General features: G+C 39.3%; 2 protein-coding genes across 2 annotated transcripts; one reads left to right on the top strand and one right to left on the bottom strand.

Moving 5' to 3' along the window:
• The first annotated feature begins 3,290 nt into the window (after positions 1-3,290).
• LOC121236610 lies at positions 3,291-3,671 on the top strand. The gene has a single exon (XM_041133054.1). It carries the CDS (start codon positions 3,291-3,293, stop codon positions 3,669-3,671), a length of 381 nt encoding a protein of 126 aa, XP_040988988.1.
• A 9,753-nt stretch (positions 3,672-13,424) lies between these two features.
• On the bottom strand, positions 13,425-14,960 carry LOC121237893. Its single transcript, XM_041134816.1, has 3 exons — positions 14,524-14,960; positions 14,271-14,398; positions 13,425-13,764 (listed from the first exon to the last, which is right to left on the bottom strand). Exons 1-3 carry the CDS (start codon positions 14,825-14,827, stop codon positions 13,639-13,641), a joined length of 558 nt encoding a protein of 185 aa, XP_040990750.1. The 5' UTR covers positions 14,828-14,960; the 3' UTR covers positions 13,425-13,638.
• Between the last annotated feature and the right edge of the window lie 7,183 nt (positions 14,961-22,143).

Below are 22,143 nucleotides of genomic sequence, written 5' to 3' on the forward strand. Positions count from 1 at the left end.
TATTTTATTCATATTTTATTAGGAATAGTCTTTTTTGTTGTTTCTTCCTTACTAAGCAAGTCCTTAAATTTTTTAAGGTATTGAGCTTTTAATTTATTGTCATCTACCATCTCTATTAAATCTATTAGTAATTCTTCTTGTTTATTTAATACAAATATTGTTTTATTCTTACAACATGTATCTAGACATCTTAATTTAATATCTAGATTGCTAGATTCTTCTACTTTTGCTGCTAGATCCGTAGAGCTAATATCTTCTTCTGAGATCTCACTATCAAAAGTGGGAGGGATATTTTCAGTTCCCAATAGACTGGCCTGGACCAAGTCTGAGAAACCCAACAGCCAGGATGTAACCAGCCCACCAAGAAATAAAGGAGGAAGAGGGCCCAGTGCCCAAGAGGGAAAAAGGATCGGCATGGGAGATGGGACAATGCATGCTCTGACACAACCTTGTCTAGATGGCCTGCAAGGATGCCATGCCACATTAAATGTGCAGATACAGGGCATAGATAGGAGAACCCAACTGGAGGTACTATTCTTGACAAAATGCTTAGGTAGTGGCCATACCAAACCACCTGTCATAGGGGACATGACCCAGGAGAGCCACGTCGCATTAAACGTGACGACGTGGAACTCTGTATGGGAGACGGACGCCCCTAACATAGGAAGTGGACCCCACCTTAAAAAGAAGTATAAAAGTTCAACCCTAGGTCAAAGACCAACTCTCACGTACTCTTACATACAAAAATTCTCCCCAAGGTTCAAAAAACTGAATTAGGAATTAGAGGTGTCTCACCACCCCCGAGCCCTCACACTTCTAATGTTTTAAGAGTATCGAGCCCGGTGACCAATATGCGAAATAAATGGTTAACAGTGGTACTGTCTGTGGGATCCTTGTAAAGTAATATGTCCTTCACATGCCATCTACAATTAGGGGTGTAACCGGTCCGGTCCGGTCCGGTTTTTGATAAAATTTAGGACCGAACCGGTATGTACCGGTTTTACATTTTTCAAAACCGATTACGCCCCGATTACCCTCCTAAACCGGTATCTTCGGTTTTACCGGTTTCTGGTCCGCTCCGGTCCGGTTTTTCAGTTTTTTTAAAATGTAAAAATATAGAATAAAGTGTTACCTTTTATGATAAAATGTTATTAATAATTTAATATATATTTTTTATGTTTAAAGCATATGATCAATTAAATTTTCATCTTTAAGATTAAACTTTTATTTTATAAATTATAATAACATTATCGTATATATAATTATATTAATAACATATAATCAAACAAATTATAAATGTTCATATTTAAGATTAACATTTCATGTTATAATTTATAAATTATAATATGAAATTATTTCATATATGATATATAATTATATATTATATATAATATTTTGTATAATATATAAAATTAATTTTTATATATTTTTTTCAACCGGTCTGGTTTGGTCCGGTCCGGTCCCAGAAATTACGGAATCGAAACCGGACCGATTCCGGCCAGTTTTCAAAATATAGGAACCGGTTCCAGACCGGACCGGTTCAAAAACCGGACCAACCGGTCTGGTTCGGTCCGATTTTCCGGTTTAAATTTACACCCCTATCTACAATGAACTCTCAAACAACCTGTGGACAAGAAGCATTCTCAAGAAACATGGACGAAAGGCTTGCAAAAATGGAGCATAAGAAGAGAATGGCGACAGAGATGGAGAATATCCAGTAAGAAAATAAAGTCCTAAAGAGAAGGAACGACAGGTCGGGAAAGGACGCCAAGCCAAGTCAAAACGAGCATGCAAAATCAAGAAGCGCTGGAGGAACATACGCCAGTGAATAAGAGGGGAGAAAGATGCACTACGAGCTACGTCGCCTCATGGACAAGTATGAGGAGATGGTCAAAAGGATGAGAGCATCATCGTCGATTAACCAGTTACTCACTAGCACGGACCTACCCTACAGCATGGAGGTAATGGCAACATCGCTATCGCCAGAGTTCAAAGTTCCCCAAATCGAGATGTACATCGGATCCAAGGATCCCTTAAATATCTCGAGACCTTTAAAGCCCATATGACTCTTCATGAGTTTTCACAGGGAAGTAGCTTGCAGAGCTTTCCTTCTGATGTTAAAAGGTGCGGCGAGGGGATGGTTTGGAGCATTAACCCTAGGCTCAATTGATGGGTTTGGAGAGTTAGCCTGGCTAGTTCTGACATAGTTTATGGCAAGCAGGAGGAGGCACCTTACTACTTATCTCCTAACTATCAAACACCAAGAGGACGAAAGCCTGAAGGCGTATCTAGCTCGGTCCAACAAAAAGCATATGATGGTGGATGACCAGGACGAGAAATCACGCTAGTGGCAGTCTTGGGAGGCATTTGCCTCGAAACCCGTTCATGACAAAGTTAGCAAGAAAAAATCTCACAACATTGCTGGAGTTCATGGATAGGGCAGGTGATTTCATCAACCCCGAAGACACTTTCAGGACCCTGACAGCACCGAGGAAGACCGAATTAGAACAAAGGAATATAAGGACCAATGTATCGGGTCGGATGAAAGCCCCAGAGAGACCTAAAAAGTGGCAACACAACAAAATGTAAGAGGAGAACACGTCCTTGAGAGGACAAGGCGCCAGACACGCGTGCTCCAGTTTGAATGTACAAGAAGAAAGCAAGTCAAACACCTGGGAAGCCGACCACCGCGACAGGGGAAGCCACCGCTTCTATGCTTACCACCAGATAGAAAGCCATAGCATTGAGGATTGTTACACCCTCAAGAAGAAAATGGAAGAGTTTTAGCATTTGGTCACCCAATATTCGACGGACTGTGGGCGGTCGCCTGAGCAAAGCAGCCGGCGGCTCCAAAGGCCGCACAGGAGTGGGATCCACAAAAGGCGGAGAACAAATTGAGAAGAAACTTGCAATGGCCCTCGTCGAGCCGTAGCACGCGGGAATAGTCCCTGGGTGATATCTGCACCATAGCCGGGGGTTCACTGGGGACGACCCCACCTCATCCAGTAGAAAGGCGTACGCCCTGAAGGCTCGATACGAAGAAGTATTTTTTTGTGGAAAGACCCACGACTTAGCAAATAAGGCATTCGGGGACAACGATCATCTCGTTTAATGAGGAAGACAACAAACGGGTACTTTACCCTCATGAAGATGTGCACGTGGTAACCGTGCTGGTCACTAACTTCACGACCCGAAGGATCCTGATAGACAATGACAGTTAGGTAGATATCATCTTCTAGGATGAATTCTTGAAGATAGGGATCGATCCCAGCCGTCTATGCCTGACACCCATGCCACTCAAAGGATTATCGGGGGATGTAGTCCGGCCTGTGGGCACCATAACTCTGTCGGTCTTGGCAGGTAAAGCTTCTAAAGCCGCCACAATAATGGTCGACTTCCTGATAGTGAAAGCCCTTTCGTCTTATAACGCCATCTTAGGGCACCCAAACCTGAATAATCGGAAGGCGATAACATCAACCTATCACTTAAAGATGAAGTTGTCAACAACGGTAGGTGTAGGAAAAGTTTGGGGAGAGCAGGTGCTAGCACAAGAATGCTACGTGCAAGAATTTAAAATCAGAGGGGGAGATATTCGAATGACCAAGGGCCCGACTTATGGTGAGGAGCCGCCGCCGCCTCCACTGCCAGTGTTCATTGACAAGGGAGAATAAATTAGGCAAACCCTTCTGCAGGTGGAGCTGAATGAGCCACAAGAATTAGTCACCTTGGATCCGGGCCATCTCGAGAACACCGTGAGACTTGGAACCAAGATGGAGCCAAAGATGAGGCAGTTGTTGAAGTGACTCCTGACTGAGCCCAAATACTTGTTCGCCTAGAGTTACAAAGACATGTCCGAGATATACAACACAGTAATCAATCATCACCTCTGTGTGAACCTAGAGGCCAAGAAGGTTTGGCAGAAGTGCATAATCTATAGCACAAAGAAATATGCCACCATAGTTGATGAAGTTGACCGCCTTCTAGCAACGGGATTTATCCGAGAAGTGCATTACTCTGAGTGGCTGTCTAATGTGGTGTCGGTTAAAAAGTCGAATGAGAAGTGGATGATGTGTGTTGACTTCACCAAGTTGAATAAATCCTTCCCGAAGGACAGTTTCCTGCTGTCCCACATCGACCTGATAGTGGATTTCACAGCGGGCCATCTTGTGTTGAGTTTCATGGACACTTATTCAAAATATAACCCGATCTGAATGAATCCCGGCGAAGAGGAGAAAAATCTGTTTGTAACGGACCGTGGGATTATTGCTATCGAGCCATGTCGTTTGGACTAAAAAACGTGGGAACCACCTACCAAAGGTTGGTCAATTACATGTTCAAAAATCAGATAGGGCGCAACATGGAGGTTTACGTGGACGATTTGCTTGTCAAGAGTAAGGAGGTCGGGCACCACCAGGAGGATTTGTAAGAAGCCTTCGCACTCCTACGCCTGCACAAGATGAAACTTAATCCAGCTAAGTGCAACTTCAAGATAGACTCGGGCAAGTTTTTAGGCTTCATGGTCTAAGAGAAAAATATAGAAGCAAACCTAGAAAAGGTCAAAGCCATAATGCCTATTGGTTTTTGGGCTTCATGGTCTCAATCGGTTGGTTTCCCAGTTGACAGACAAATGCCTATTGTTCTTCAAAGTATTGCGGAAGGCACAAACCTAGAATGATGAATGAGATCGAGCGCCGATCCGAATGAATCCCGGCGAAGAGGAGAAAAATTTGTTTGTAACGGACCGTGGGATTATTGCTATCGAGCCATATCATTTGGACTAAAAAACATGGGAACCACCTACCAAAAGTTGGTCAATTGCATGTTCAAAAATCAAATAGGGCACAACATGGAGGTTTACGTAGACGATCTGCTTGTCAAAAGTAAGGAGCTCGGGCACCACCAGGAGGATCTTGCAAGAAGCCTTCGCACTCTTACGCCTGCACAAGATGAAACTTAATCCAGCTAAGTGCAACTTCAAGATAGACTCGGGCAAGTTTTTGGACTTCATGGTCTAAGAGAAAAGGATAGAAGCAAACCTAGAAAAGGTCAAAGCCTTCCCAGTTGACGGACAAATGCCTATTGTTCTTCAAAGTATCGCGGAAGGCACAAACCTAGAATGATGAATGCGATCGAGCATTTGGAAAGCTCAAGGAGTATCTGACCAACCCGTCTCTACTCAGTCAAGCAAAACTGGAAGAAGCTTTGAATCTATAACTGTATGTTTGCCCACACGCAATCTCGATGCCTTTAGTGAGGGAGACGAAGGGAATCTAGAAGCCAGTGTATTACACCAATCGTGCCTTCCAAGGAGCGGAGGCTAGATAACCCTGGATGGACATGCTGCCTTTCACGCTAGTAATGTCAGCTCGGCAATTACGACCTTATTTTCAAGCCCACCCGATTAAGGTGATGACAGAAGCACCTTTAAAAGTGGTATTGCAAATGTCGGATGCCTCAGGCCTCTTAATGAATTGGGCGATTGAGTTGAGAAAGTTCAACATTGACTACCTTCCCCAAAACGCTGTGAATGGGCAGATCCTGACTGACTTCATAGCCGAATTCACTGACTTCCCCGAGGAAGTTCGAGATGCACCTGCTGGAAAGTCTTGGTAGGTCTTTGTTGATAGCTTGTCCTACTATGCTAGAAGGGGAGTCGGGGTGCATATCATTATGGGCTCCGAGGAAGAACACAACTACACGATTAAAATCGCTTTCAAAACTACCAACAATGAACAAAATACAAAGCATTGTTGGCCAGGCTTTCAGTAGTTGAGTCAGTGGGGGCCACAGAAGTGGAACTAAGAGACAACTCCCAAGTAGTCATCAATCAAGTCTTGAGAGAGTTCATTATGAAGGGTGAGAAATTGAAGAAATATCTGCAATTAGTCTGGGAAAAATGTGGTCGTTTCTAGTATTTATGTATCCAACAGGTGCTAAGGGGAGAGAATCAGAAGGCTGACAAGCTAGCGTGAACCACCTCAGGACAGAAGGATTCCACCTTACTAGAACAAACAGTCATCAGAACAATGGATGTACCTGTTTTGGGATTGAAATCTCGAAGGTAAGGCCAGGAGCATTGGAATGGGCATTAGAAATGATAAAGTACCTAGATGCCGAGGAACTCCCTGACGAAAAATGGGAGGCTCGAAAGGTTGAAAACTAGGCGGCACGCTTCACTCTGATAGATGGAGTTCTGTACAGGCGAGGCTTCTCTGCACCCCTCCTAAGGTGTGTCTCGTTGAAAGAGACGTAATACATACTGTCCAAAATACACGAAGGGGTATGCGGGAATCATTCCAGTGGGAGAGCATTAGTAGGAAAGGTGGTAAAAGTAGGGTACTACTGACAGCACACCCTCAAAGACGCAGAAGAATTCATCAAAGTAATGCAAACCGGAATAGCATCAGAACACCTTTCGCCCTTACCTACGGAAGCGAAGCGGTGGTACCAGTAGAAGTAGGGATGCCTACCTACAAGGTCCAACACTTCAACCAAAGCTCCATTGAAAAGAAGCTGGAAGAACAATTAGATCTATTGGAAGAAAAGAGAGAGGAAGTTGAGATACGGATGACGATCAATAAAAGAAAGGCTGAACACTACTTCAATAAGAGAGTCAAGCCCAAGTCCTTCAAAGTAGGCAACTTGGTTCTGAGACAAACAAGACCAACCATGCAAGAGGAAGGGAAGTTGGGGCCACGACAGGAAGGACTGTTTGTCATCACCGCCAATAACAGGCCGGGGTCTTATTGCCTTAAGGACGCCTAGGGAAATGAACTACCACACCCATGGAACGCAGAGTACGTGAGGAAATATTTTGCTTGCATGTATTAAGAAAATGTATCGGTGAACACTAGCAAACCATGAATAAAATTATCTTTCTTACCGAACTATATGTTTTGTCTTACAGGGTATCCACCAATAAGCAAGTACTATCCCCTGACTTACGCAAATAAAAGCTGGGTCACTGGGCTCACCGCGAATCAACAGGTTGTGAAAGTCCCTTGACCTCCCGACCCTTGTGCAAATAAAAGCAAAGTCACTAGACTCGCTCAAAGCAACAAGCAATGACAGTCCCTTGACTTTTTAGCCCTCCTGCAAATAAAAGTTTAGTCATTGGACTCTCTGTGAATCAATGGGTGGTGACAGTCCCTTGACTTCTAAGCTCTCGCGCAAATAAAAGCCGGTCACTGGACTCGCTGTGAACCAACAGTTGGTGACAATCCCTTGACTATATGGCCCTCGTGTAAATAAAAGTCGAGTCACTGGACTCACTGTGAACTGAGAGGTGACAGTTCTATGACTACCTAACCCTCACGTAAATAAAAGTCGGGTACTAGACTCGCTACAAACCAACGGGCAATGATAGTCTCTTGACTGCCTGACCCTCGCGCAAATAAAAGTTGAGTCACTGGACTTCCCGTGAACCAACGGGAAGTGACAGTCCCTTAACTGTTCGGACTTCACAGAAATAAAATTCAGTTCACTGGACTCACTTCTAACTAATGGGCGGTGACAGTCTCTTGACTACTCGGCCCTCGCACAAATAAAAGCCGGGTGACTGGACTCGCCCCGAACCACTGGCGATGACAGTCCCTTGACTACCTGACTCTAGTGCAAATGAAAGTCAAGTCACTCGACTCGTCGCAAATGCAACCGAATGGCACAAAGAACAAAAGTACAACAGAATAGCATAAAGAAAAAGAATACAACAAAATGACAAAAAGAAAAAGAACACCATAGAATGACAAAAGGAGGAAATGCCTAAACCAGGGAAGATTGGCAGAACTCGCATATGTGGTAAATTCATTTCCATTATAATAGAAAAGACTAACTATCATAGCTATTAGAAGTTAAGATCCCATAACTGGAAAAACACTAGGCATCATATCTATACCCAAGGAGTTGCTGAATTGGAGCGCACGATGGTCAAGCTAGAGGGAGACCAGGTCAAAAGCCCTCAAGTTGGTCCGAGGGTTCTCCAACTGGTGATCCCTCGACCTATCTAGGGCTGCTTTGTGGCTGTAGCCCTAGGCCTAGTTGTGAACTGTCTTTGCTGCCGACATCTGAACACAAACACGAGTCATGCCCTTCTTGGAGTTTGCTAGCTCGGACCTCAAGGCTTTGACTTGCAGGTCCCGAGAGGTCAACTCCTCTTAGGAAGTGGCCAACCCGCACTCCAGGGCCTCTATATGAAGTCCCAAGATTGCAACTCGTCCCTGGCTGAAGCCAACTTAGACATCAAAGTCTTGATTCACCTATCCCGAGATTTGAGGAGCTCTACCTTGCGCTTCAAATTGGTGAGGTCCTAGTACGTCGTCTACAACTAATTGTGTGACCTCACGTCTGAATCATTTTGTTTAACCAGCCTGACCTTTTCACCCTTGAGGTCATTGCAAGATTTCATGAGCTCCTCCAACTCCAGCTCCTGACGAGCCAATTGCTCTCGCAAAGAGTCTCATTCCTCCTTCAGAGGCTTGGCCTCGAAGTTGCAGCAAGCGACCTCTTCTTGAGACTTAGCCAAGTCTTCTCGAATGAAGGTCTTCTCCTGGTGAAACTTTGCAATTTTCTTCTTCTTGTTGTGACGGCTGGAGTGCACATGGATGAAGTCCTCCACGATATCGTCCCTCTCTTCGTGCGCCTTGTGGACCTCCATACGGGCTAAGATGGCAAGGGACCACAATGCCAGGACCTCCTCTCCTAACTTTCTCCTCTCGTTCGCAATCAAGGCGGCTAGTTGGTCGACTCCTTAGCAGTCCAAAAAACATTAGATGAAATAAAACAAAAGGATAAAGGAAAAAGTAAGGCAAAGGAAATGATCATCCTTGAGTTTGTCAGCTTTTCGACTAATGGCCTCGGTTGGAGCTCTATCAAAACCTAACCTGGTCCTCAAAGCACTATCGCCTCCATCTTGGGAGATCTGCCCCAAGTCTCCCAACTACTAGAGAAGTGAGGCGGGAGCCCAAGAAGAAGTGCCTCCATCCCCATCAAACGCCAACTCGGACTGGGTCTCAGTGCCGCCAACGGCCCCAACTATCAGCACCTGCTCGGATCTTCCCGAGGTGTCCAAATCAACCTCTGGCTCCAATCCAAGCGTCGCCGAGGCACCTAGATCCACCACCTGCTCAACTTGAGTTGTCGTGATGACACCCCTAGCTTGTTGCTCACCCATTGCGCTTGTATCACCTATTGGAGTGATCACCGCGGAAGGCTCCTGTAAGACTATCGATGAAGCAACCTCAGGTTCGGATGATGTGTTGAAAGGAGAGGAAGGTATGGAAACCTCACCTCACTAAGGTCTACGACCAAGGGATGACCCGAGGACGACCCCATTGGGTGATCAGAGTGTAGGGAATGGACACTCGGGGACCTCGACACCTTAATTCAACAGTTGCCTCAGTAGCAGCAGCGTGTGCCCCATCATCGTCATTTGGGGAGGCGAGCATCTCTGGAAAATCCTCAAATGGCAGGATGAGATTACAAGACCCCTTTGGAGCAAGGGCGAGGAAAGCCAAGAAGAAGGCCATCTCGAGCTCTTCTTCTTCACGGCAAAGAACCCCAGCTAGATTCTGATCAACAGGCGGAATAAAAGATGGGGGCACCGGTCTGGATGAAACAAGGGGTTGGTCGAACAAGAGGGCATCCGAGCAGCCCAGGTTAGGCCATTGACCCCGAGTTGGTTCCACGATTCTCGACAAAGATAGGGTCTGTGAAGACAGGCCTAAGGGAGGCACTGGGGGATTCAAAGCTGCTACTGGACCCCGATGGCTCACAAGCACACCTTATCCTCGGTACAAGGCTTCCTCCCTTTCCCTTCCACTGGAGGACTGTGAGGCCTTTTTGGGTCCTGGGGAGCAGACGACTCCCTCGGGATGCAACGAGCCCCAAAACGAGATCGATCTTGAGACACCAAAAGACGGTTGATGTTAGTCCAAAATTCTTCCTAATGTGTCTTAACACAGGCCAAGATTGCCGCTATGCAAGCTTGCTCTCAATTGGTCAAAACCAGATAAATCCTCTTGTCCATTGAGATGACCCCTCCAAACGGCATGGACGGAGAACTCACGACGGACTGCCTCTCAAGCGGGAAATTTCCAACCTTGACCCGACATGAAGAAGAACCATTTAAACCAATCATTGACATGAGAAAAGCGGGGTTCTAAGAGGGTAACCATATATCCCCTCGAGAACAGAAACTGCACAGGTTGAAGTCGTACCTCGTGCGTGCAAAGAAACACTCTGACGGTCAGGTCAGGGTAGTTTTTTCCCATGATCTCCAAGACCATGCGTCAGAAAATGCAACATGACATCAGAATCCTTCATGCATTGGGACGAAACTCCGACAAAGCTAACCTGAAATAGTCTAAGGTCGACATGATTAATGATTTATTATTAATTAATAACATATATTATTTTATATTTTATATAGTCAATGATAATAAATTAGATGAAAATTACATCTTTGGAGTGAATTTTCGTTAGATTTGATGTTGTTGGTAGATGGAATGGGGAATTGGGAAGTTTTGAAAGTTTGAGGGTTCACTTTAATGTAATTATTAGTTTAGGAGGCACATTGTGAATTAAGTGAAATTTCGATGAAAGTGTAATTAACCCTATTATTATTTTATATATATATATATATATATTATATGCTACATTTCTAATTAATATAACATGAAATTCTAATCTTATTATTCAAGTCTATTAATCTTATAACATAAAATTAACATACTAGTACAATTAGGCACTAATTATACTATTTTAAACTTATTATTCAAGTTTATTAATCTCACTAATAAGTTAGAAACTATTTATATTATACTACTATAATTGAACATTAAAGAATTAGTAATTGTTAATAATAAATACTAAATTCTCACAATTAAGTTTAGTATTAAAAAAATTATAATATTAAATATATAAAGTGTTACACATATAAATGGTAAACTAGAAAACCAGACCAGACAGACCAAAACCAAAAAAACCGAAAGTTTCGATTTCAAAATTTCTCCAAAACCGGATCGATCACCCTTAATAATATTTACTTCTTTTGTAATAAAATTTTGTTGGTTCATAATTCTTCCTCCTCTTGTAATTAGTTTTGTAATATCTTTTTGATTTTTTGAAATATTTATATTTAGTTTTTCTCCTGGATGTGGCTATAAAAGGCAATCCATATTGTTCATGTTAATTTGATTACTAAATTTTATGTTTATACACATTTTTATTTCTTTTTTGTTTATTGTACTTATAATGTCTCCATACGTGAGATTATCATATTCTATTGGTCCTGTTGGCTTACTTAAAACTTCTTTAATTTTATGGTTAAATAAACTAGGGAGGCTATTTAGTCGTGTATTTTTCAGATTATATTAATTGGTGTTTCTACTTCCTAAAAAATTTTCATGATGGTATAAATGGGTACATGAATTCCATCTTAGATTCTCATTTCTACGTTATTATCAAAAATTGGGTTTCCTTCTTCATCCTGTTTTACAGCATATTTTATACTGCCTGTTTTCTTTAGTGAGATATTTTTCCCACTTCGTCCCCCTCCCCTCTTCTTCTCCAATCCAATTTCCCACTGCCTGTTTTCACTCCACTGTCGCCAACCGAGAACCGACTGAGAAACTGCCGAAATCGGTAAGGCCGGGGTATTCCTCCTACCCGGCAGCCAGTTCGATCGGTCTTCCTCTCAAAATCTTCCCCATCGGTCGGTTTCCATTTTTGACAAAAACCAAACCGCAACAGCCGGTTTTCACCTCTGGTTATATCCACCTCCTTAACCAGGGGAAGGTGGAAAGACATAAGATACAGCTGGAAATCGAGTACGCAAGACAAAGAAGCAATAAAAAGAAGATATTTCTCTTCAACTTGAGATCTGAAGGCATTTAATTTCGTTGATAGTTAAAATTGGAACCAGGCATTTATGCTATGAATCTGCCAAAAAGAGGCAAACAAGTGATGGCCCGCATTGAAGGGATTCCAAGTACTTTTTTAACAGAATTTGGAGTGTAATGCAGCTTGTTCATAATACATACAAAATGTCAGCTGGATGCAATATTGCAGCAATTGTCCTACTCGAACAAGTCTTTGAATTGGCAATGGATGCAATATAATGTTTTCTGGTGTTTGTTGCGACCTCAACCCTCGTGTATTTATGAAGTTTTCTTAAACTAGACCATTAAAAAAGTCTACGCACAATTCCCTTTTAAAAAAATTGATAAACACGCAATTCTTTACGTGACTATTTTCAAACTTATGCTTTAAATGAAGGTCGTTTTTATAAAATAATTTTATAAATATCATCATTTTATTAAAAAAGAACATTTTCATTCTCAACCTGGTTCGTTTTTAAGCTTTGAATTTTATAAATAAAATCTTATCATATAAGTGATCGTGAATGGTGTGATCTAAACACCCACTTGAGAATAGAATAACTTCTAAAAATATCATAATATTTTAAAATATGGATGTGAAAATAGTTATATAAAAGTTTGCTATTGTTATTCATATGTTTAATTGAAAGAAGGGAAAGAAAAAGCCAACTTTTGCTTTACTAGCTTCGATCGGCCTGTCTTGCTCTAAGCTCCAAAGGGAAAATAATCGTGCATTGGGTAGTGAGGAAGATTCGCTTCTTCCAGTGCACTAGAAAAGGTTATTTTGGTGGCTCTCTCAAACTGTACAGGCATGATAATTGCAGGTAATATGTAAAGCTCACTGTTTCTGTCGAGGAAGAACTTTCTGAAGTCAGATGCTGATATTTTCCTTTATAAAGAAAGCCCTTTAGGTTGGCAAATAGTTTTGCGCATGCAAGCTTTTTCTTTCCCCTTCTGGACAAGGCGCTTGAAAGATGAAAATGTACTGAAAAGCTCTTGATTTTAGTTTATGTGATCCCCAAGAAAATGAAAATGTTCATATGAAAGTACTAATTATAAACAATGTCACTGATATTTTGTAACTTTAGGAAATTAATAAAATACAAGAGAGAGGTCAATTGGGTTTGTAATATTGTCATCACTGTGCAATGCCTAGTTTAGATGATAAATGATAGTCATACAATGGCATATATTATTCAAAAGCAATGATTAGAACTTTGGTCCTTATATTATAAGGGGGACCTATTTGTTCTTTGTTTGATCCATTTTAAATAGCAGACTTGTTCGAATACTGTTTGTTTGTAGCTTCCCTCAACTATTTTTTGTTCTTCGGGTGCATGGCTGCCCAAATGCTGGAATTATTAGCTAGCATGACCTCAAATATAAGAAAACTATAGCAGAAACAGCATTTAATACATACTGCTCTATGGCAGATTTTAGTTTTTTGCTAACCATAATGATTTGATCTTCTTGATCTTGTACTTTCTTGTTTTCTTTTTCTTTCAAAATCTGGAGGAATTTTATTTCAAGTGGTGCACTAGTGCAATCATCTATAACATGGGAGTCTAATTTCATTTCAGAAGCACACTTAGATTACACTGATGCTGGATATATACCCCCTTTACTATGCACAACTATGCATTACCCAGATCAGCAAATGACAAAAGAAGTTATTGATATCTGAAATTGTTTTCACTGATTTGAAAGGTCATCTAGGAATTCACAGCTTCACCGTCTTTCTCGCAGGATTTTGAAAACAAGGTCAACTTGCAGCCTCTGAGATGCTTTTTAAAGATGGTTGCCATGTTCTTGGCCTGGTTGTGGCAGAGGTAGTTGATGATGCAACTACTGTCCTTGATCCCTGTCTTTCTCTCTCATGTGTTGTCACCTGTTGTGTAGTGATAAAACTTAGTGAACATATTATGAATTATGGGGAATAATAATTATTAGCACACGAAAGAATTCAACATCTAGTAGATATTATTCTTCATTTAATCATATAGCCTTTGACTTCAGACTACTCAAGCATTTCCTATTATTTTATGCTGATCCAGTTCCAAGAGTCCCTAATGTTCTGAATCATTAAATAAAAGATATTTTAGTGTAATGTATTGATGTGAATAATCTTGTAGTTGAAAACTATAATTAACAATAAAAAGTCTAACTACTTAACAATAAAAACCACTTCCACAGGGGGGGGGGGGGGGGGGGTGGGGAACAATCGGAACCGAGGCTGACTAGATGGATCTGAGGAATCCTTGATTCACTTAGCTTTAAAGGGAGAAAGAATCAATAAACCTGACCAAAATTGTAGAGATAACATATATACAAGATATATATATATATATATATAGATATATATCTCTGTGTGTGTGTAAAGAAATGAAGTTTTACATGATTTCTAGCTGCTGTCTCCGGTCGAGATTTGGGCTTATCTTTTACCCTCTCTGGCATCTCTGCAGATTCTGACTGGTTTTTCTTCATCTTTGCTTGCTTCTTTTCCCACAAGCCTTTCATAACCTCTGAAACCCACAAAGCAAATTGGGCTTTCATGTCAGATTAAGCTAGCATGCACAAGGACGTACCCGAAAACTTTTGTCCCTAACAAACAGAAAGGAAAGAGATCAAGTATGACAAAAAAAAGAACCTTGAGTGGTGATGAGTCTGTAAACTTGGCCAAGAACAAGAGTATCTGTCGGCCGGAGAAGCTTAATCTTAGTCAAACGAACCTGCAACAGGTTGTTGTTGCTATTGTTGTTCTTAACCTGGGAGCTGTCTTCCCTGCCATTGTTGGATGGACACATGGTGGTGGAGATGAGAAGAGCAACATAGTGACCAGGGTTCATCTTCATGATCTCATTAGCACTCATAGGCCAATAAAAGGTGTCCACTTTCCCACTTGGGTGCTGTACCGCTAGTGTTGCTGCATCAATGGCTTGGCAATTCCCCATCTCTCTCTCTCTCTCTCTCTCTCTCTCTCTCTCTCTCTGAGCTAAGAGGATGAGATATGTGTGAGGAAGCAAGGAACAAGAAGAAGATGAGATGCACCAACCACCCACAGACTTTGCTAGCAATGTGGTAAATGTCCAAATGACAATGCAAAAGCCTATTTAAGCTGGCAACTTCTAAGCCAATGGCAATCCAAGGTGGCAATGAGGGAAGGGCAGTTCGGGAATAAAATTTAAGGATGAAGTGAAGTGATGTCCCACATGGGATGATGTGGTTGGTGAGATGAAGAGACAAAAGGAGGTGGGGGCCAGAGGGAGTCATAATCAACTTGGCATTCCAAATTTTGGATACGTTACATTCTTTTGGTCTACCACCGGTCCATACCAATCCTAAAAAAGATGCTTCTGGGATGGGTTTGTGGGGCATTCTTCCATGCGGTGTGCTGTAAAGCGAAGTGAGGGAGAGAAAAGAGTAGGGCATGTTTCATATTGCCAAGGGGTCTGTGTTGGGAGAAAGAGAGCCTGAAAATGGCCTTTCCCCTTACCTTTGCATGTTGGAGAGCTTCCCTCGACACGTTAATGAGTGGGTGTCGCGTGTGAAGGGTTACATTCCTAAAGCTTTACCCCTTTTTACCTAAAGCTTCCTTCCCCTTGAGACCAATTCAAAAGTTGCAAAAGCTTCGGTTTTCTATTTTATTTGTTGTATTTTTAATTTATCTTTTTTACTTTTGTTATGTAATATTTTCCTTTCAGAATTAAACATATATATAAGCATATATAGGAATATTGCCAAGGACTGAGTCATGGTCCATATCATGGTCGGTTTTCAACTGATGGACTCCTCAGTCCTCACGGCCTATCTTTCAAATCTGACTTATTCCACTAAACCCTCATTGAGAGTGTGTGAGCCCTACATGTAAAGCTGTAAATGAACCAGTCTGTTCGATAGTCCGCTTGGTACTCGCTCGGTTAAACTCGAATCGAACTCGACTCATGAAAAAAAAAAAAAACTCGTTCGTGAAAGCATATACTCGCTCGAATTGTAAATGACACATACCCGACAAAACTTGACTCGACTCGGCTAAGGCTCACTCGTTTATGTTCGAGTCGACTCGTTAGCTCAACTCGATTAAAACTCATTCATATATTGATAAATATATACATACACGTGTATATATACACACGCGCACACACATGCGCGTGCGCGCGCGCGCACACACACACACATATATATATGTAGTAACTACTAATATAAGCATATCATTTTTATAATTAAATATATAATATGTAATCTAATTACTTATGTATATATAGTGAATATACTTCATAAGTATATTTTATAATTTGTATAATAATTAATAGATAAAATTTAATAATTTCATATACTAATATGTGGGAACCATATATGAAATAGATATATGCTATCATATTAAGTGTATGTATTAATAATATATGTAGGCATATAATATATTGTTATTTTAGATAAATATCAACTAGTTAGATATTAATTATTTATAAATTTTTTAAAATTTTATAACTCAATAGAGGTTCTACTTGTTAGTTGTATAAATTTAATATTAAATTATTTATTTATTTATTTTATTAATTATTAAATTTTATTCAAAAAAAATACACAGTTCTAGCTCGAGCTCGAGCTCGAGTTGAGAGTTTAAGTACTTATCGAGCCGAGCTCGAACGAATAATAAAAAAAAATTTCGAGCTCGAGTATTTTGAGTCGAGCCGAGCTCGGCAAGCCAAAGACCGACTTGGCTCGGCTCGATTACAACCCTACCTACACGTTGATACTGCATTGTATGATGTCACCAATAATCTGCTACAATCTTAAGTATTTAGCTAATATATATGTTTCATCTTTTCCTAACCGAAGATCGGAAAAAAAAAAAAAAAAAAAAAAAAAAAAAAAAAAAAGAAGAAAGAAGATGTGGATATCTACATCAGCAAATATCAAAGCATGAGTTAATTGCATTATGAGAACTGCTACAGCCACAAATAGATTATACAAAAATAATCTCACAAACTGACGTGATTTCATGTGATCCGTTAGATCTACTTTACAATAAAGTAATTTTATAATCTGATGAATCATATTAAATCATATCAATTTATAAGATCATTTTTGTGTAATTTCTTTATAGTTAAAAGTATTTCTCTTACATTATTCCTTTTTCGCTTACAGGCCAAAACCACATTCGAGAAGTTTATCAATTTTTCTTTAGTAGTCCCCTCCTCTATCAAATAGAGGAACATGGCCCGATCGAGTTCCTTTTTCTATCTTTTTGCAGTGAATTTTTCTTTATTGGTGTCCTCATCCCCTCATATTGTATTTGATCTTAATGAAATCTTGCCACAGAGAGAGAGAGAGAGCTACAAGCAAGGGGCCGTAGAAAAGGACTCAAAAGAGGGTGGGCATACCTTTGGCCTCACCGGTGAGTAATAATGGTAATCTATGGATTGTAGCATCGGTGGACTGTGCAACATCTCTATTTTTGGTGCATTTTTTCTATGATAATTAAAGATGCATTGAGTTAAACCAGATATACAGGAGGAGAGGTGGATACCTCATACAAAAATTTATTGCTAAGAGGGATAGAATAAAACAAGAAGAAAAATGACAATAAACTAGAGTTGTAACCGTCCGGTTCAATCCAATTTTGAACATTTTGTAAAATCAAGCCAGTATCCACCGGTTTAGAAATTTAAAAATAGATTAACCATCAAAACCGGAATTTCTTGTTTTTTTTAGTTTCAATCCGATCCAGTCCAATTTTTCCGATTTTAAGAATAAACAAAATTATATTCAAATAAAACTTTGACAAGTGATTGACCTATATTCCTCATTTTATAATTTTTGATTAAAACATTATGAAATTGAAATTTATATGTTTATATCAAAATTCAAATATTATATTAAAAATATAAGATTAATTTTTGCTATATCATAAATCAAATGTTATATTAAAAATTTTAAGATTAATTTTATTTTATATTAAATGTTATATTAATTTTATGTTATAAGATTAAAATTTCATGTTATATTAATTTTATGTTATAAGATTAAAATTTCATGTTATATTAATTAGCAACTTAGCATATAATATAAAAACTTATATAAATAATATTTTATATATAATATAAAAATTAAAATTAAAATATATATATATTAGTCCGGTTCGGTTCAAACTAATTTTTAAAATATGAAAACCGATTCTTAAAAACCAGTTACGAACCGGAATGAACACACCGATTCGGTCCAATTCAACCAGTTTACCTTTTTTTTTTTTTTTTTTATTTACACTTCTACAATGAACCATAGATTTGGGGTCCATGTTCCTTAGCTAAGCAAATGAGAGAATTTTGATTCAATCGGTAGAAAAAAACTGCAATGAACTATTCTAGTCCATTTCATAGGAGATCTGTATTTCTATGGCCTCCATATTCTCATTCGGAAAAAATAAAAATACAGTGAGATAGCTAGAGACTATAAACATCGATCGTCGGCAACACCCAAAGAGTATTAACAGGAATGGATCGAGTGGGGTTAAAAGCACTTTGAACATATGAGGCCACGAAATCCATCGGCGTCGTGTGTTTAGTTGTCAGAGTCATGGCCTAGGAGACGCGTGAGCCAAACACACTAGTTTGACGGCAATATTTCTTGACCCATCTTGTAGATCGGCATCTAGAGAGAATGGTGGTGTGGCGTGTGTACGAATTTTGTGTCACGAAAGGGATATATGGAACATTTTCTAACATCGATGGGCGATTTTTCTCCAATACACTTTGACTTGAAAAATAAAACTAGGAATGAAGATTTTTATGAATCGCTTGCTCAAATTGCAGAAAAGTTAGAGCATGCAGGTAATGTCAGAGAGGCGAATGGGTCCGACTACACGAGGCAGTACTCATCCGAAGACCTGCACGAGGCAGTGGGGTTTGCACGCCCTTTTCAAATTGGGATAGACAATTAATTACAAAGGGATGGGATCCTAAAACTTTGTGGGTAGAATTTAGTATCTTCGTATTTTCATGAATTGAATTAGGTGGCTGCCTCATTTTTGTAGGTCCTATTGTCATTATGTTGGCATTTAACTTTCTGTTCGGATCACCAAACAGCATTTTTTGGGATTCCTGTGAGGATATGATTTTTGTCCCTTTTGTCTTGTGTTACCTAAAAAACGCATGACACAGGCCAAAACAACCACAGATGAAAACAAGAAGACGAGGTTTTTTGTCAGTTCAGTGTTCAACAGCAATCTTGTTGTTAAGATCTTAATTAATCCTGCTTTTGAATATGATTATGACAAGTTGTGACACTAATAATGATGTTGTTTGTTCTAATTCGATGAGCATTCCTTGATTATTTGACTCGTACTCATCATCTAATCAAATGGGTTAAAATGGGTCAATTTTCTGTGAAGGTAGAAAAAATGGGTAAATTTTGGATTCTTTAGAGGATCCTTTAAGCACGTGAAAAATTATTACTTTTTTATTATTTAGTTATGAATTTTTTTAAATATGGAATTGTTCTATCCGAGAATAAATAAGATATGAAGTAAGAAGATGAAGTGTTAAAAAAAAAAAAAAAGAATACAGAAGTGTTATGAACTTTTAAAATTGTCTATTATTTAGTTATATGACTTTTCAAATTATTTTAATTTAAATGACCAAACTTGTGATCATTTAATATAAGCATAGATAGATGAGTGGCTCAATAAAAGCAAAGCTCTTCCTTCCAAAATAACTTATGTTATCTGTTTGATATCCTTAAAAGTGGGCATAGAAAGACCTTTACTAGTACTTGGTGAAAGAATTCCAATTCACATTTGTTTTTGTAGAAAGTTAGTTCTTATAATGGACAATGATCCTCTCCATGTAAAGTAAAACGGATAGTATCTATTTAGTACAAAGAGTAATTATAGTCTTAGTCCGGTTTGAGATCACACACCACACACCTATGATGTGGCAAACCAGGTTTAAGAAATTGTCCGGTCCAATTGTTAAATCGTGAATCCCTAACTCTGGGAGTTTATGATATCTGTCATAAATGATCCATTATGCTCTCAACGTTATTCCTCCTCTTGTTTATATCTTATTGTCTTTTTCTCACGTCTCAAAACGAAGATAATGAAGAACTATGGAGCAGCTTGGCAAGAGAAAACTTGTGTGTGAGCTAAACGCGGCTTGGTCGTCCTCGTCGGCTGCCCCAGGCGATGGCTGACGTAGTGCAACTTCGAAGGTCATGAGCTAAATGCGAGTGAAGGCTGGCAAAGAGGCAAAGGTGGGCGGAGGAAGAATGTGAGAGGAAAAAATTCGAAATCCACCCATAAGACTGATTTGGGATATTCAGCGGTAAAGGTAAAATGCACGTGTTTTACCAACAAAAAAAAAAAAAGAGCCACATCACCGGTTATGTGGTTTATGAAAAGTAACCAGCAGATGAGTAGAACTACTCTAGTACAAAATATGGAGTAGTTTGGTCATTTAAGTTGTCAACATGATGTGAAATGATTAAAATACCCCATATTTTACACTAAAATAGATATTATCTATTTCAAATGAAATGAAGAGTATTCTATTCCTCTTACAACTACTCTAATAAACTAATTCTATGCCACTTCTCAAGCTTCTTGAATTGAATAACCCAATACTGGTAAGAAAATGGTGTTCTTCTAAACAAAGTAAATACATATTGCATGCATGGCATGTGCAGATTTATTTAGATATTCTCAAGCCATGCTTTCATTTTATGTTTATTCAAAACAGGCATACAAAGATGACTTATTCTTCTGGCCATCATCAGGAGTCATTCTAAATGTTTCAGTTGATTCAAACACTAAAGCCTCTTTGGATTGAAACCAAAATATTATATTTTCTAGCCTATGGTCCATATAAGGGCTACCCTTCTTTGAATGGGAAGTGACAATTATTAAGGCAGGGTGATCAAATTCTTGTGTATCAGTTGAGAGTTTATGTAGAACAAAGTATGAGATGTTTTAGATTGATAAATAGATGTCATCCATTCAAAATGAAATTGATAAAATCCTGTCACATATATGTTTTAGTGCCAAAGAAATTTCTTAAAATGGTTACCTATCACCTTGGTTATTCCAAGCACATAAATGTTCCCTTTGCTCCTAACAGTTCTCTTGTCATTGAATGGATTGCAAGGCACTTTTAAAGCGTAAGGCAAGGCAGGTGCCCGGTCGCAATTCATATCAATTATGACGATCTAGATACTTGATACCGAGTTAGTCTACGTACAGTCTCCAATTTTGAAGATTGCTTATGCAAGTTCATATAATTATGTTTAAAAAAATTAAAATTACAATAATATTTTTTTTAAAATATTTTTTCTCTTTTATCCTCATTCATCAATGGAACCCCCCACTCAGGATTGTAAATAAAATTTCTCTATTTTAAATAGGTAAAAATATATTGTGTTTTATATCAAATGGATATAACCCATTTCACCTGAAATGAAGTTGATTCATGTCGCATTTCTCTGGTCCAAAAGGTGGTGTATATTTTTCAGCCACCCCAATCCCCATCCCCCCCCCCCCCCCCCCCCCCCCCCCCCCCCCCCCCCCCCCCCCCCCCCCCCCCAGCAATGTTAATCCAGATGATGCAGTTTCGATAAGAATAAGGTACAGACATGAAGGCAGGTTCAGAACTTGCGATTTTTCACGAAAAATAAGTTAGTGCAGAGTCATAGAGTTCTGAAGGTTTCATTTTTTCAAGCTAAATCTGAAAACTTATTTGATGTTATGTCGAGGAGGATGATAAATAGAAGATTTTCCTGTAGCAAATTCTCTTTTTATTTTCTGTTGCTGCCTGCAATTCCCTCTTTCTTTCGTGGTTACATGTGCTGCAGCCTGGAACAGGCCGGCGAAAAGAGCACGCAACTCTGCCAGCACCCAACGGGGTTAAAAGGACTGTCATACCATATCTTTGCCCGTTTCATATGCAAACAAAGTTTTTCATATCCAAGCGTGTTCTACAAGCGCCCCATTTTATGTTAAACTCTTATGAGTTCAATTCAGTTCAATCTAATTTTAAGTTAAATCTAATATTTAAATACTCAATTCTCAAATTATTAAAATCATCTTAACTCAAAACGTTTTTACACTTAAGATCTACAACCTTTTTCAACTTCTCATAAATACATCTAAACTCATCTTAACATTCAAAGATTAAAGTTGAGTTTAGATGTTAAAATGAGTTGAGTTGAGTTGAGATGATAAAATATTATTAGAATATTATTTTTTAATATTATTATTATTTTAAGATTTGAAAAAGTT

The sequence above is a fragment of the Juglans microcarpa x Juglans regia genome, chromosome 6S (assembly GCF_004785595.1).
Source record: "Juglans microcarpa x Juglans regia isolate MS1-56 chromosome 6S, Jm3101_v1.0, whole genome shotgun sequence".
NCBI lineage: Eukaryota > Viridiplantae > Streptophyta > Magnoliopsida > Fagales > Juglandaceae > Juglans > Juglans microcarpa x Juglans regia.

Excerpts from the sequence above, each read along its gene's own strand:
- LOC121236610 (XM_041133054.1), top strand. The coding sequence starts at position 3,291 with ATGCCACTCAAAGGATTATCGGGGGATGTAGTCCGGCCTGTGGGCACC.
- LOC121237893 (XM_041134816.1), bottom strand. The coding sequence starts at position 14,827 with ATGGGGAATTGCCAAGCCATTGATGCAGCAACACTAGCGGTACAGCAC. Across the intron at positions 14,399-14,523 it reads CAGACTCATCACCACTCAAG|AGGTTATGAAAGGCTTGTGG; the intron begins GTTCTTTTTTTT and ends TGTGGGTTTCAG. Across the intron at positions 13,765-14,270 it reads AGACAGCAGCTAGAAATCAT|GTGACAACACATGAGAGAGA; the intron begins GTAAAACTTCAT and ends ACTACACAACAG.